At 36.6% G+C, this 14403-nt stretch overlaps 1 protein-coding gene across 3 annotated transcripts in view; it reads right to left on the reverse strand.

Annotated features, from left to right (window-relative positions):
- Positions 1–6: 6 nt before the first annotated feature.
- LOC106106282 (heterogeneous nuclear ribonucleoprotein R-like) overlaps positions 7–14403 on the reverse strand; it is a 15393-nt gene continuing 996 nt past the window's right edge. Inside the window, exons 1-6 of one of the 3 annotated variants that reach the window (XM_013286835.1) lie at positions 5935–6248; positions 5304–5508; positions 4942–5053; positions 3478–3671; positions 2269–2396; positions 7–1858 (exon numbers count right to left, since the gene is read on the reverse strand). In XM_013286835.1, coding sequence (XP_013142289.1) covers positions 1179–1858; positions 2269–2396; positions 3478–3671; positions 4942–5052 — 1113 coding nt within the window. In that variant the 5' untranslated portion in view covers position 5053; positions 5304–5508; positions 5935–6248 and the 3' untranslated portion in view covers positions 7–1178. Of the gene's footprint in view, positions 1859–2268; positions 2397–3477; positions 3672–4941; positions 5054–5303; positions 5509–5934; positions 6249–14403 lie in introns of those variants that run through there. The other 2 variants (XM_013286836.1, XM_013286834.1) reach the window with 2 other exon arrangements.

Here is a 14403-nt window from a genome sequence, read left to right on the forward strand (position 1 = left end):
ACAGAGCGGCAGAGCGGCAGAGCGGCAGAGCGCCACTCGGGATGATCCGCGCGACCTCGTGACTGATGAACGGTTAGAGCCAATTGTGATGAGTTAACTGTACTTTGGATGATAAGCCAAAAGTGTTGTACGGAGCAAAGAGGAGAGCCTGAGATATATTAAATTCTCAGCCGGAGAACGTTTTGAAGCCAATTGAAAGTTAACCCTGTAAGTGGACCGTTTGATGAAGTGAAAATAAAAAAAAGCGAGTACAAGTGTGATGGTAACAAAAAAAAATTAAAGCAACTCAAAATTGAACGAGGTGCAATAGTAGAGAACGGGATGATATCTCAGGACAAGCGAGGCTAGATCAGTTGTAAGGTGTTATGTTTGCACATTTAGACAATTTGAGTGATTATATAAAAACGGCGGCCGAGTGCATCGAGTGGGCGAGCGCGCTGCGCTAACTAGTCACTAAGGCACTAAGGCATGCACAACTGTCCGCACACGGCGCTAACTAACAGCGATTCAAAGTACTAATGATAAACATGAATAAAGATGGCGGATGGACGATGCAAATGGCCGCCGTCGGTGGGATATTAATGTCATGCTTTATAAATGAAATAAGCTTAAGACTAACTCTCCCAAGTGTGACTGTGAATACGAGATTCGACAGGCAAGTTGTGGGACTTGCAAAACCACCGGCGGTCGTCTCGTACCGCGGTCGCTTTGCAAGCGACGCCCGTGTTTGGCTACTTCATTGGATCAAATCATTACACTATATTATTATTTTTAATATCTTCATTTATTGGGTGATGATTTCATCCAATCGTTGGGCAAATATACAAATGAAGTGGCCAAACCATTGGCCAACTATATTGTGCAGTGAATCATTTATCGTTCAAGGGATTTATACTTAAACATTCGGCGAGTCACCTGGAAAGTAGACGTTGAATTAGAATTTCGTTTTCAGATTTATAATGCACCAATTATACAGTGAAATAAAGTCATTTCATAGTTTAGATATACAATTTGGTGGAACCAATTATGTTTGCGAATGTCGTGAACATTGCGTACTCATAGATGTGCTTAGGACATCGTTTTTAGCAAGATTTATAACATCTACTCAATATTCATATTCAATTCTAAACAAAAAATTGAAAAGTTGAAAATCTCAAAGAAATTACTGACTTTGACTTTTAGACACATAAAATCGTAGTTTTATAATGAAAGTAGATGACATCAATCTTAATGGAGTAATAAATTTTCGCAACAAAATCAATAATGTATCCAAGAGGGTGGTAATCTTTCGGAATATCGGACTTTGCCAAATGTGCACTTATCAGACAATAGAACAGATTCTTACATTTGTGATTTTCGATATAAAATGAAATTAGCCACAATGAGCAAGAGGAGCTAATGGCACATGAACAATGTTTACCACTCTCCAGACATTCACAACACCCAGACTTCTCTTGCGCGAAGTTATCATTACCCAACTTGTTGAAATTCAGTGTGTAACTTAACCAACAAGTAAGCAGTAACAAGTAACTTAGCGCAAGGGAATGACAAAACAACTGCGACATCAAGTGTAGTGTAGAGTACAGTACGATATATGCAGAGTACAGTATGCCAACCTCTTGCACTGCGCGCTGCGTGGCCTCCCTCGTGGTGAAGGTGACGAAGGCGTAGCCGCGGTTGGTGCCCGTCATGGGGTCCATCATGAGGCGCAGGTCCCAGATGGTGCCGCACCTCTCAAACAAGGGGATCAGCTCGTCCTCGTACATGTCCTTGGGGATCTTGCCGCAGAACACCTCGCAGCCGGCGCCGGGCGTGCCCCCCTCCCAGCCGGGCGGCGGCCCGCCGTACTTACGTTGACCTGGAACATATTTACAAACTCTAAAATAATACAATTAAACAATATACTTACGAGTATAATTGTATACGAGACAAATATTTAAGTCACTTTAAGGTGTAAATTACGTAAGACTAGAATAAAAATGAAAATTATTAGAACCTATGTGTTCAGTAAAATTATTATATGCCAAATATCAACGATCTATTGATTCCCAACCCTTCTTTAGATACGTAGTAACAAACATTCATCCATACAAACTGTTCTATGTATACTATATACTAATCGGTTATGCAGAGGAAATATAACTCAAAAACTACTGAACTGATTTCAAAAAATCTTTCGTCATTAAAAGCTACGTAACATAGGCTATATTTTTTAATTTCACTTCGTTTATGTTGGTAAAATTGATGGAGATGCAACTCTTCACTCACCTGTGGTCACATCTAAAGAGTAGCCAGTCCTGGCGAGGATCTGTTTGATCTTCTCCTCGTCGGGGCCCTTGACCGGGACAGCGGCCGTCAGCGCAGGCGCGCCCTGCACGCCCGCCCTGCTTTTCTGTCTGGAACACCATGCAATTATATTACAAGAAACCGTATAACGTATTAATTAACAGGAACTATTTCAAATTTATTATTATTGAAATTATCGAAATAGATAAAAAAAACCTTGTACCGCGCCTTTAAATGTTTAATGTTAGCCTCTATTTACAAAAATATCGATATTTTTTTCTAATAAAAACATTTATTGAACTCATTTCAATGCATTAAAGTTCATAGGATTGGTTTTATTATTGAATACCGCCAATTAACGTGACTATACTTACGACGCAATTATAAAAGCGCGCGCTTTTCGAATAAATCGAAATATCAACTTTTTTATAAGTTGTTGATTTTTTATCTCTTTGTTGCTGTTTCATGTGAATTTTAATCTTAAGAAGGTCGTGAGAACTATAATAATAAAAAATATTTACTAACTTTATCGCACTTAACGCGTGACAACGAATTATTTGGACTACAAAGAACTATTTTATTGGACTTCACACTTATTTAAAACTCGATGTTGCCCCCTACTTCGTCTAAGCAATATTTAGATAAGCCTATAACATATAGCCTATAATATGCCCGGCTACCCTTCAGTGGAAGTCCCGTCGAAATCGGTCCATTCGGAGATTACCCGAAATAAACGCGGCTTGCGGACAGACAGACAAAAAAAGTCGATTTTAGTTATCAGTAAAGCAAATACATCTTTCCCAAGTCTACAATTTTACAAACATACAATTTTATTAATTGTATAGATTTTCCTCCTAATCGATTTAATTTCAGAGTTTACGCCAATCGTACAATAAAAAAAATGCACACATATACTTGATTAATATATTCTGTGCACACTTTATGCACTTCAATCGGAAAATAAAGTAAACCTTGAATCAATATAGAGAATATTTCGCACGACGCGATACATCGCAAACGAGTTGCAAACTCTGCCGCGAATCGCCAGATGGCGTCAGTTACATAAAACGCGATATCTTTTTGGTTCATATTACAAGATAAGTTAAAAATTTAACTGTCCTAGTGGACCGTTTGAAAGACATCCAACATTTTAAAAAACACATTTAAAGCATAAAAAAATTAATAACTCACCTATAAGTCTTCATAACCCCACATAAATAAGCACTCTTATTCGATACATGTTCAAGATTTGAATCTAAAAATTGTCCAAGAACACTTAAAGCACCGTCGGATGGAAATTCTTTTAAGGCGTCCAGCGCACGCTCGTCCAACTCGATGTGCGCTAGCTTTCCAGTCTTATAAATGTCGTCTAGCTTGCCGGCCACCTGCAAATTCAAATCACTTTTAAATAAACAAACCACCTCCTAACACACGCGACAACATTCGGAAAAAACTTACGAATTAAACACCTAGTAACTTGTCTAGTTCTTGTTAGTCTGGTGTATCAATAGCAAAAACAATAAAAAAACTAAAAAAACCGGCATCGCCTTAAAAAAACTTTCGTAAATAAACCTTAACTATTTTTCTGAATATTTGCATATGGCAACAAATTAAAAATCAATTTGACACATTTAGCACAGATATTGAATAATGTTGCCATTTCGTTAAAGTAAACATCATTCATTTAGAAAAGACAATAAAAAATCAGACTGCTTTTGTTGTTTTTAAGTAGTATATAGATATATTAATAATTAAGTATATAAAGTACATGTTTAAAATGTATAAGGAAAACTTCATACTAATTAACCATATGAATATTACTAGATACAATATTACTTGGGTAGAATATTAAATAACTAGTACATAAGAGGTATAAACAATATTGTTTATGGCAACAGAGATTACATTTAGTGGCCAGTGTCCAATAAAGGTATATAGATAAGAGATCAGAGGCCAATGCATAATCAGAATGTTGAGAAAATGCAATTAAACAAATATATACAATCAGTATCATATGACAAAATGATTAACTTATCTTAAATAAATCAACAATACTGCAGTACATTTTTTGCAATAATTTTATATGGCAACATTGTTACAAAAGGACATATGATTAAAAACCATGTGTTGTGATAAAATTAAATCTTATTGTGTTGTCATCTAATTTAATAAAATTAAAAAAAACTATTTCCAAGAATTAAAAAACCAACAAGAATCTTATATGAATTGAGAAAAGTCCCCATTATTACTATTTAGATTCCAATAAGACAGTAAAACTTTCATGAAACACTGATAATTCTAAGGTTAACAGCAATTGGCCCCAATTATGTCCTGATACTGAATAATGTCCCATTGTCTTCAATACCAGACTTTACCACTTCTATACTATTATCAAGTAGCCCGGACTAAACATGCTAAAATATCAGGTTTTAAACTTATAAAAATAAATTAACTCATAAAAAGGTAAGTAAAGTGATAAAGTATATAAAAGAAATATTTGCACAACAGATAATAAAATATTAGAGATAAAAGTAAGTATAAGTTTTCAGCGATGAGTGACCGAAAGCAAGATGTTTTAACAAATTATATTCAATATGAACTTGGTTAGTAAACAAGATTGGCTGCATGCCTTATAATATTTGTTAACTGCCTTACCTTTGGGTCCAAGCCATATTCTATGAGTTTGCGGTAGTCTGGTGTACGGCCAACGTCGGAGTCCTTCCCGGGGACCTCTTCAACCGATATCTCTCCATTACCCTCCGCCATTCTGGACAGTTATAAAACATTGCTACACACACTGCACTGATTGTGGCTCTATACACCACATTTTTAACTTCTAAATAAACTTTTTTACTAGTGATTTCTGAAATCCTCCTCCCATACTCGCCTAAAGATGATGTCATACATTGCAATATCGAAAGCCACGCGTGAGAGCGCTGCCAATTGTTGCTTTTTATGCAGTGATAACTCGAAAATTATTATGCACTACATAACGAAGGAAATAAAATAATAATTACCTTATTTTGTAATTTTTGTAATTTTGGAAGAAAATGACAACTCTCTAATCGTCCGAAAAACAAAAAAACAAATGATGTTCAAACATATGAAACTGTGAAACAATAGGTCTGTGCACTCCTCATTCCATCCGGGTGAAGGTAAAATTTCAAAAAGCGAATGCGCGGGCTATTTCATTCTTCTAGTGATGTGAAAGAAATTTAGACCCTAAAAAAACGGAAATCGAAATTATTCCCAATGTATGAAATAAAAGCGGCACTAACAAAATAAGAGATGCGAAATCCGGCGGTCAATGACCGAAATAACACAGAGTACACTGTGAAGTTCTTAACAAACTATAACACATGCCACTTTTTAAAAATAATTCACTTTTAAAACACTTTTACAATCCATCTGTACAGTAAAACAGACACTAGTAACATTCCGCGCATGAAACTTTGCCGAATGCGAAACTGCAATAAGTTGAGAGTGCAACTGCATTGCACCCGATAAGAACCGGCCGGCGCGCACCTTAATTTCCAAAAAGAATCCAATTGGAATGAGCACAGAGCCAAACTACAGACAGAAAACACTGTAACACATAATCACTGAACAATAAAATGAACCTTAGGCACTGTACACGAAAATAATTACCTATTAATTTTGCTACTTGGTGGCCGAGACAGATATGGCGGCACCGCGCGACGTCAACGTGACCGCCAGTACGGGGTTCTCATAACGACGCGCGCGGGACTCGATGCAACGAGGAGTGCATTCAAACTTTCAAAGGCACTTAAATTTGTATATAAGTTTAAAAATCCTCTCCGTGCAAAGACTTATTGCGGCCGCAGCGAATGATAATATATTTTATTGCACAGAGAGTTTTTGCAATGGTTGCGAATAATTTTGAATGTGAAAGAGCGCGGCGCGTCGCGCAAGGCTGCCGGCCGCGAGGTGAGACAGGCTAGCAAGACGGCGGCGAGCGAGAAGCCGAGCGCGAGGGGGGGAGGGTGTTGCAACCGGCGGTGCAGGCGTGCAGCACCGGCGACGCCGCACCGAGCTCGCCCGCTTGCAACTGCATACGCACGCACACTCGCACACTCGCACACCGCTCGCTGACCTTCGTTACTCGTAATCGATTCACTGTCAGTCCCACTCTTTGTTGCAACAATTAAACTTTTTAAATGTGAGAAATTTATTAAAGCATTACACCGTAATTAAATCTATTGAAATTATACATCGAGACTCTAATCAATTCAAATATACATATCACCGCCAAACAATTGTTTTTCTTATCTATTGTTATCTAATTGGAACACCTCTATGAATGAGTATTAGACTTTTGGAGACTAATAAGTTTGCAAATCTGAATAATCTGTATTATATAAAAAAAACATGTAGTTAGTATTAAAAAAAGAATAGTAGGTAACTCGGTAAAAAGTATTTCAAAAATCGCAAAACTGGGATTCTAAAATGATCACACGGTTGCCAATCGACATCGTCCAATAAGTAGAGAACAAGGTTCATTACTCTTTGATATGGAAACGAAGGGATAAAAGAGTTAATCGCAATAACCCCTTACTTTAGTTCGCTTCACCTGCTGATTATTGAAGCCGTATGTATTCGCGACACAAACACAAAACTGGCCTTCGTAGTTCGCATGTATGCGTAAGAAACTCGGCCCGTATCCGCCGCGTGATGCATATGTGGGTAGATAGGTGGAGCGGCTACCGCGGTGCCGCGCTTTGTGTGGACAAGGTTCCAAAGCGACCCTTTCACCGCGAATATGAATCTTACACGAGCCTCGAGTCGTGTCTAAAATCGCTTTATGTCCCGACCATAATCTTGCTGCACAAAGAGGCCGAGTGCAGTGCGCCGCGGCGTGTGAAGCGGCTCAACAGACAAATTTCCTTTCTCATATTTTCTGATATCGATAGCTATAAAGCACACGATGTAAAACGAACTCTCGCCATGCTTCCGGTGCCCGCGATTAAAAATTTAAAACATCGTTTACGAAAAAAATTAATGCTAAGAAATTTACAACCAAATATTAATTGTCAATAACGTTTGAAATAAATCGTAAAAAAGTGTAAACTAGTACAACACTATTATTTTTGACAGTTTTAATCATAAATATCTTTATGGCCATTGACAATCCAAATAGTTTCAATTTTCGAATTAAAACTCTTTAACGCGATAATTAGGTAATCAGTATCGCATGGTTTATAGAATTCGAAGAATTCGTACCGATCGACGCACATAAGGACCTTAGAAATAGCAAGAATCATCCGTCACGGACACAGCTATAAATATCCATTTTTGCAACATACGTAGCGGAGCGCGCCCGCGCCGCCGCGCGCCGTACTACATTCGCGATAAGGCACTTAGTGCGTATTTTAAATACATCAACGGTTCATTGACCCCGAGCGGTTTCGCGCCGAACGTTGCCGAATTTATTGTGTCTGTAGATTTGTGGGTCGGCGTCGACGCTCACTCTATCTGACCTCAAACCGGGGGCCCAGATGATATGACGTCACCGTATCGAGCCATGGCCGGTCGATTCTAGTTCCATATAATATTTTAATAACGTATTCATAAAACGCGCACTATGCATTATAAAACTGCCCTAATCTAACCTGCCGGTTGAATAGTAAGCCGCTAGTGGCCTCACTGTGTCGAGGTCGTTGCTATTTGCTTTTTTGACAATTCAAGGGCAGTACTATATTTATGATTGTTTGACGCATATGCGAGCTCGCAAAAACTTTTCATGTCAATTATTTTTTAGTTTTTTTTCGCATGTTTTGTTTTAATTAGTACACCAAAAATAAAAATTTTAGTAAGCAATGTTATTTACATTTTTAATCTGTGAAATTAACCGGAATGCCTATAAATGATTATTAGACTGAAAGTAAAATAAGTTTACTAAGACGGGAAAAAGATTCTAACCTTATAAATATCCTTTGTTTTGAATTAATGACATAGGCAACATGGGATTTTAAACTGCGATTAAATCGTGAAACCATCTCGAGCCATTGTCGACGAGGTTCTCGACCTCTGAGGAGCGCGCCGTCGCATATTCAATAGAATACAATTTGTTTTTTTTTTTGCTCGTGTCTGGCAGATCTGTGGGTTAAATGCTAATACGAAATCGTCAAAAATTCTTAATTATAAGTTAGGATTCATTTACAAATTACTCGAGAATGAAAATAAAAAAAATGTCTGTGTATGTTTAGTTTTTGTTTTAGGCTCAATCTCTGACACATTACATGACAAAGGCCTGTATGTCATTGACTTGCATGCAATGATAAATTAAAAAATAAATATTTTATCAACGTCAGCGCTCGGGGTTTTTGAACAAAAACCAGACCGTAATAAAATTTAGTACTAAAATTACGCTATATTTAACGTTAACATCGATATTTTAAAGGCGTGTTACTTGAATTAAAGAAAAACACTTTTTTAATATGAGTCTGGAAGAAAATGCGTTCTGTCTGGTATTAAAACTAGAACTTAATCTCAAAAAAGGCTTGTTATCTCAGTTTTTTCTAAGACAATAAGGATAACAATGTTTTTGTACAAATGTCTCGTTAGTTAAAACCGACGCGGTAAATGCAAATGCAACGAATTCCACAAATAGCAGACAAGTAGCGGAGAAAGATGCCGCGTAACCTGAACCCACGCGATACTCGACACTATGTATCGAGTGGACTCGACTCAATGAACCATGGACGTGTTATAGGTTTTATGTTATAGTTTTCACGCTGCTAGGACTCTAAAAGTGTTTAGTATTGTAGTTATTCTAAGACATTCATTTACTTCTTTTGTCGCGTTTAAAAAAGCAGCAAAATAATTTATTTGATAGGCTGTTCCCGTGCAGTTTTATCCGCAGGAATTTTTTTTTTCGAATTTTAAAATTTAAAAATTTTCGAATTCTCAATTCGAAATGTCAACATTACCATAATAACGTTGCTTCTTTAGTGTTGGCAGCATATAGTTTATGGTCTCTTTCCCACATGACGGTTTTTCTCCAATTTACTTAACCCCTAAGTTAAATAACGTGAAAATTTATAGGCTAAAGCGTGTTGTAAGTGTAGGGCTTTTTATTAATGAAAAAATTATTCAAAAATATGCTGTGATTAATGACATCCTACGCCACGAAGTATTGTGTAAGTTTACGCTTTATACCAGTATAGATTAGTATTACTACTAGTATCGAAGTATAGATAGATAAACAGATATGTGAATTGAAGTTGTAGACCACAGAGAGTATTTAAAAAAAATCTGAAACCAAAGATAATGGTGGCAATAAGTTATATATTGTTTTCAAATCTGCGTAACTATTACAATATTCTCGTGACATATTTTATCCGAACACGGAAGATAAAGCAGTATACAATTAGTAACTGGTTAAGATATCGTGTATCGAACGTGTACTTAACTACAAGCTTCGGCGACATTGCTAAAGATGTGAGGCCTTGACTTTATGTTTTGCATTCACGTTGATGACGCTCTTTGGCACTGATGCGGTAAAAATCAAAAGCTCCTTTGTTTCCAAGTCTTACGCGGTTTAAATATTTATAACGCAAGAAACACTGTAAATTCATATAGACTTACTAGTAGTATTTTACGACATATTCCGACTCTAGGTCCCAATGAGTCGGAACATGCGTAGGCATTTCCCCACGTAAAAAAGTAGTATTTTACGCAGCGTAAACTATCCACTACAAACTAGGAAATGTGTAAAATAAAGTTAATAGCCTGTTTTGTGTTGAAAAATGTGAAACGAAGCGTGTATTTTCATTTCCAGGTTGAGCGCAAGCCCTTGGGGGGTAAGTGCGTCCTCCCGAGCCTCCCCCCACTCTGCGCCATTGCAGTAAACTCAACGAGTTCACCGTGTGAAAGACTTTTTTTAATTACATGAAAAAAGAAAAAAACGCGCTTTGAAGTTAAAACGCTCTCTATTTTAACTAAAAAAGGCTAAACGGATCAGGATGAAATTTGGAATAATTGTCTGAAAAAACAAATAAGCGTGTTAAGGATTTTTTAAGTACTTCACGGGCGAAGTCGCGGGCAAAAGTTAGTAAATACACCAACTAGTTAAACGATTTACTTACAACCGGAAAAATAGGTTCAATTTGAAATAATTTATCTAACAATGAGTTCTGAAAAATAAAAAATCTTAGTGCCAACAAAATGCAACAAACTAGTTTGTATTGTTGGCTACTCGTTGGTTTGTTTAGTTTTTGGCATGATAACTCTGCGGTTACTGCAGTAAAACGCTAAATCACTCTCTTTTGCTGCAAACCAGATAGGTAGTGATGTCCCTAGCTTATTATCGATAGTTTAAAATAAACGCAAGGCAGAACAACTAATTATGAATGTACAACTACAATAAATGTACCAAATTATTTCCTAATAACTGTTGCCTGCGACTTTGTCGAAAAAGTAGTCTATACTAGCTCGTCTATGTCAGCTACCCTTCAGTGAAAGTCTGGTCAAAATCGGCCCAGCTGTTTCGATGATTACCTGGAACAAACCCAGTTTGCGGACAGACAGAAAGACAGACAAAAATTTTGTTAATGCGATTCTCGTTATCCATACTTACACTTCAATTTTATCATATGTATAGAAGACACGTTTAATATTTTTTTTGAGTTTTTTGAGAGAATTTTTGAGTTTGTTAAACAATTTTTACAAGATAACTTGCAGATGGTTACATCTTTCTCTTCTATTGGTACCTGTTCTTTAAACATAGATCTATGATCTCTACAAATGATATACATAAATTATTCAACGAATTAATACCGAATAGAATATGATTATGAGAAGCTTAGTGACGACAATGGTGTCAATTTGCATTAGCTACAGTTCACTTAACCACACGAACCGTTCATTCACACTCAGATTGAGCAGCGAAATGTTAACGTATGATTAAAATTTACAATTCATAAATCTCTATCGGTTCGGGAATAGTGACCCTTTTTATAAAAAGCAAACAATCGTACAAATATAAGAACAAGATTTGTCACTGGCCATAAAAGATTACTCTCGCCTATCACAATTTCACCCTATTGTGGAGACAGACATTAATTTTTTTTCTTCTTTTATTTCTTTTGCATAGCAGCAACGGGTTTTGTGCCCTCGCCGGACAAAAGGAGAATGCTTCAAAAGGTGGGTTAAAGTGTACACCGTATATCTATAAGCGTGGAAAGGTGAAAACGCGGTTAAAGGGTCAAATTATAAACGGAGGTGTACTTTAACGATTCGTATTGATATTAGAGTTTCTGACATTTACTTATTAACTAGCTTTTGCCTGCGACTCCGTCCGCGTAGAATTAAAAAAAATAATAGTAAGTAGCCTATGTTTTCTGCATGCAGATTATCGTCTACATGTATGCTAAATTTCATCGAGATGCGTTCAGCCGTTTAGGCTACAAACTCTAACAAACATATATCCATCCATACAAACTTTCGCATTTATAATATTAGTAGTTAAGACTATAGGTTAAGTACTTGAGTTATTTTTGGTGCATCACACAATCACGTAAAATCTATTTTTATTAAAAGTCTATTCATGATTTATTCCTAAACCTGTAGTAATTTTTAAGATATTTCTTAAAGCGGGTTGCTAATCCAATCTTTAACAAATAATAGTATATTTACTGCATCTAACTAGTATCTGGTCGGGTTAAATGGAAACTGCGACCCATTCCAATAAGACTCAAGCCGGATAGTAACTGGACTGCATATCTACAATTCTTTATGGCATTTTCTTTATTGACTATCAGAATGAATAATCCATACATTGAAGTGGAAAGCGAACTTAGGTTCCTTTTATTCTAATCCAATAAGACTTATGTCTAATAAGATTTTTCTTGATTTTTTCATTTGACTGGAAAATTGGAAAAGTGGTCATATCATGGTCTTTTGGGCATAGGAATTCCATATTAACACATTCACTGCGTAACAGGCCGATATCGGCCTGACGCCATATTTAAGCTGGTGCGGACGAAGAAAACTATACCCCTCTCGTTAGTGCGAAACGATTACTGAGATACACCTGAGGTTGTATACATTACATTTCATAAAATGTTTATGTTATAGCAATTTAATCTGTACTTGTGCTGGTGGGTTTAGAAAGACCTGCCAAGCACTGGTGAAAATATCATTGGGGGCGCATTCTGACTCGCCGTCTCACCAGACGAAGAATTACGATTTTACGTTATAAGAGAAGGGGGAGACGGGGCCAAACTTAATCTATACATAATAATAATATTCTATACATATAATAAAATTCGAGTGTCTGTAATATCAAAAGAAAAATTCGAGATTTCGGGAAGATGATATCTGCGTTGCTGATAACGAAAATGACGTTTAATTTTTTTTTGTCTGTCTGCAAGGCTCGTTTATTCCGGGTAGACTCCCAAACGGCTGGGCCGATTTCGATGGGACTTTCACTGGAGGGTAACTGACAAGGATAGGCACATTATAGGTTACTTTTTTCCGCGCTGTCAAAATGGCGTAACGGGTGGTCCAAATTTGCGCTAACGAAGTTTGAGGGCGACAGCTCGTAAATAACCCAGAGTAATTACAAAGAGATATTAAATGTCTATTGATAGTAAATTAATACTTTAAGGGCCTGTCCCAACACTGGCTGATAGAGGCTCAGATAGCTTAAAAATGACGTCACTGTCAGATTAGGGCACAAAATCCGATATTTCTATCATATATTTTACACGGATTGTTATCAGCCAATTTACAATTTGGTTGGACAGGCCCGAAATAGGACAGGAATCCTAAAATATGGAGAATTGACAAAACCTAACTATTTAGACTATAAGTACAATTAGTTTGTTTTTAATTATTACTTATCTCTGCTGATTTTAACACTTATTTTGTAACGTAAGATTAAAAATGTCAAGTAAGGTAGCGGTCATTTCGCTAGCTATTATAGCGTATTTAAGTGGCCAGATCTAATTCGTCACGTTAAATTATAGAAAAAATTTAGCTTTTATTGCGAAAAAACAGCGTCATCCCGACGATATTATGAACCAGTTCACCTGATATCAAATGATCCATGGTACCCAGTCGGGTTGCTGAATGTGAGATCTGCATGCAGATGCACAATGCACTAGCCCCTTGCAGACGAGTGCATTTGCATAACATGTTACTGCACAAATTCCGAATAAGACATTATACAAAAAATCTGATCATATTTCAAAAAGTCTATAAAAGCTTCTTTTGGGTTTATTGAGTTAATTGATTGATTGATTACTATACATTTATTTACATTTTATTTTCTAAAATTTACTATCTTATTACTAAACGCAAATCTGATTATAACAAGCCCTTAGACATTGTTACGGTAAAATCACGAATATCGGAAAATCGGGTATTAACAATTATAGAAAAGACGTTTTGTGTAATGGCGGATTCTACAATGTGACTACAACACCATCACAAGATTTTGCGCTTCCGGTTTTTCGCAAGCATTCGCAGCATATCACATATCTGATCAGATTTTTTTTTCATTTATTTTCAACTTCACATTAAATACTTTTTAAATTAATTTGTTTACCTAGTTTCATTGATTTTATACTCATTTAAGATATTCTTTTATCACATTTTAATATGGAATTAAGCTTTTAGGTTCTTGGTGTTGATTGGTATAGAGTAATCTAGCCTACACTAGTATTATAAAGAAACATTTATATTTTTGTATGTATTAAAATAACTCAAAAATTACTGGCCCGATTCAATCAACGAGTAACTATTTTTTTTAATTTCGCAGGGACGAAGTTTTGAACAAATATGATTAGAAATGAGGAAAAGACAAAGTGGAGATGTAACATGTGCGGTCAGAACCACTCCGGTGCTCCCATGAAAGCTAGTCTTAGAAATAAAAGCTAATAACTGCAAACATTTCAATGGCCTATTCACTTCAAAAGTAGTACCCTACCATTAAGAAAAATCCAGTCTCCTGTACGGGTTAGCATGGGAATGGACCGGGGGTCAACGTCATTCGTCTCGCGTACTCGTCCGGGGTAAGCAGTGTGTATTATTATTCGGTTGGTGTTTTTATTTTAGGGTCTGGGATCCGGTCCGCCGCCTCCCGCCGCCCCC

The sequence above is a fragment of the Papilio polytes genome, unplaced genomic scaffold (genome assembly GCF_000836215.1).
Source record: "Papilio polytes unplaced genomic scaffold, Ppol_1.0 DF822289.1, whole genome shotgun sequence".
Lineage (NCBI taxonomy): Eukaryota > Metazoa > Arthropoda > Insecta > Lepidoptera > Papilionidae > Papilio > Papilio polytes.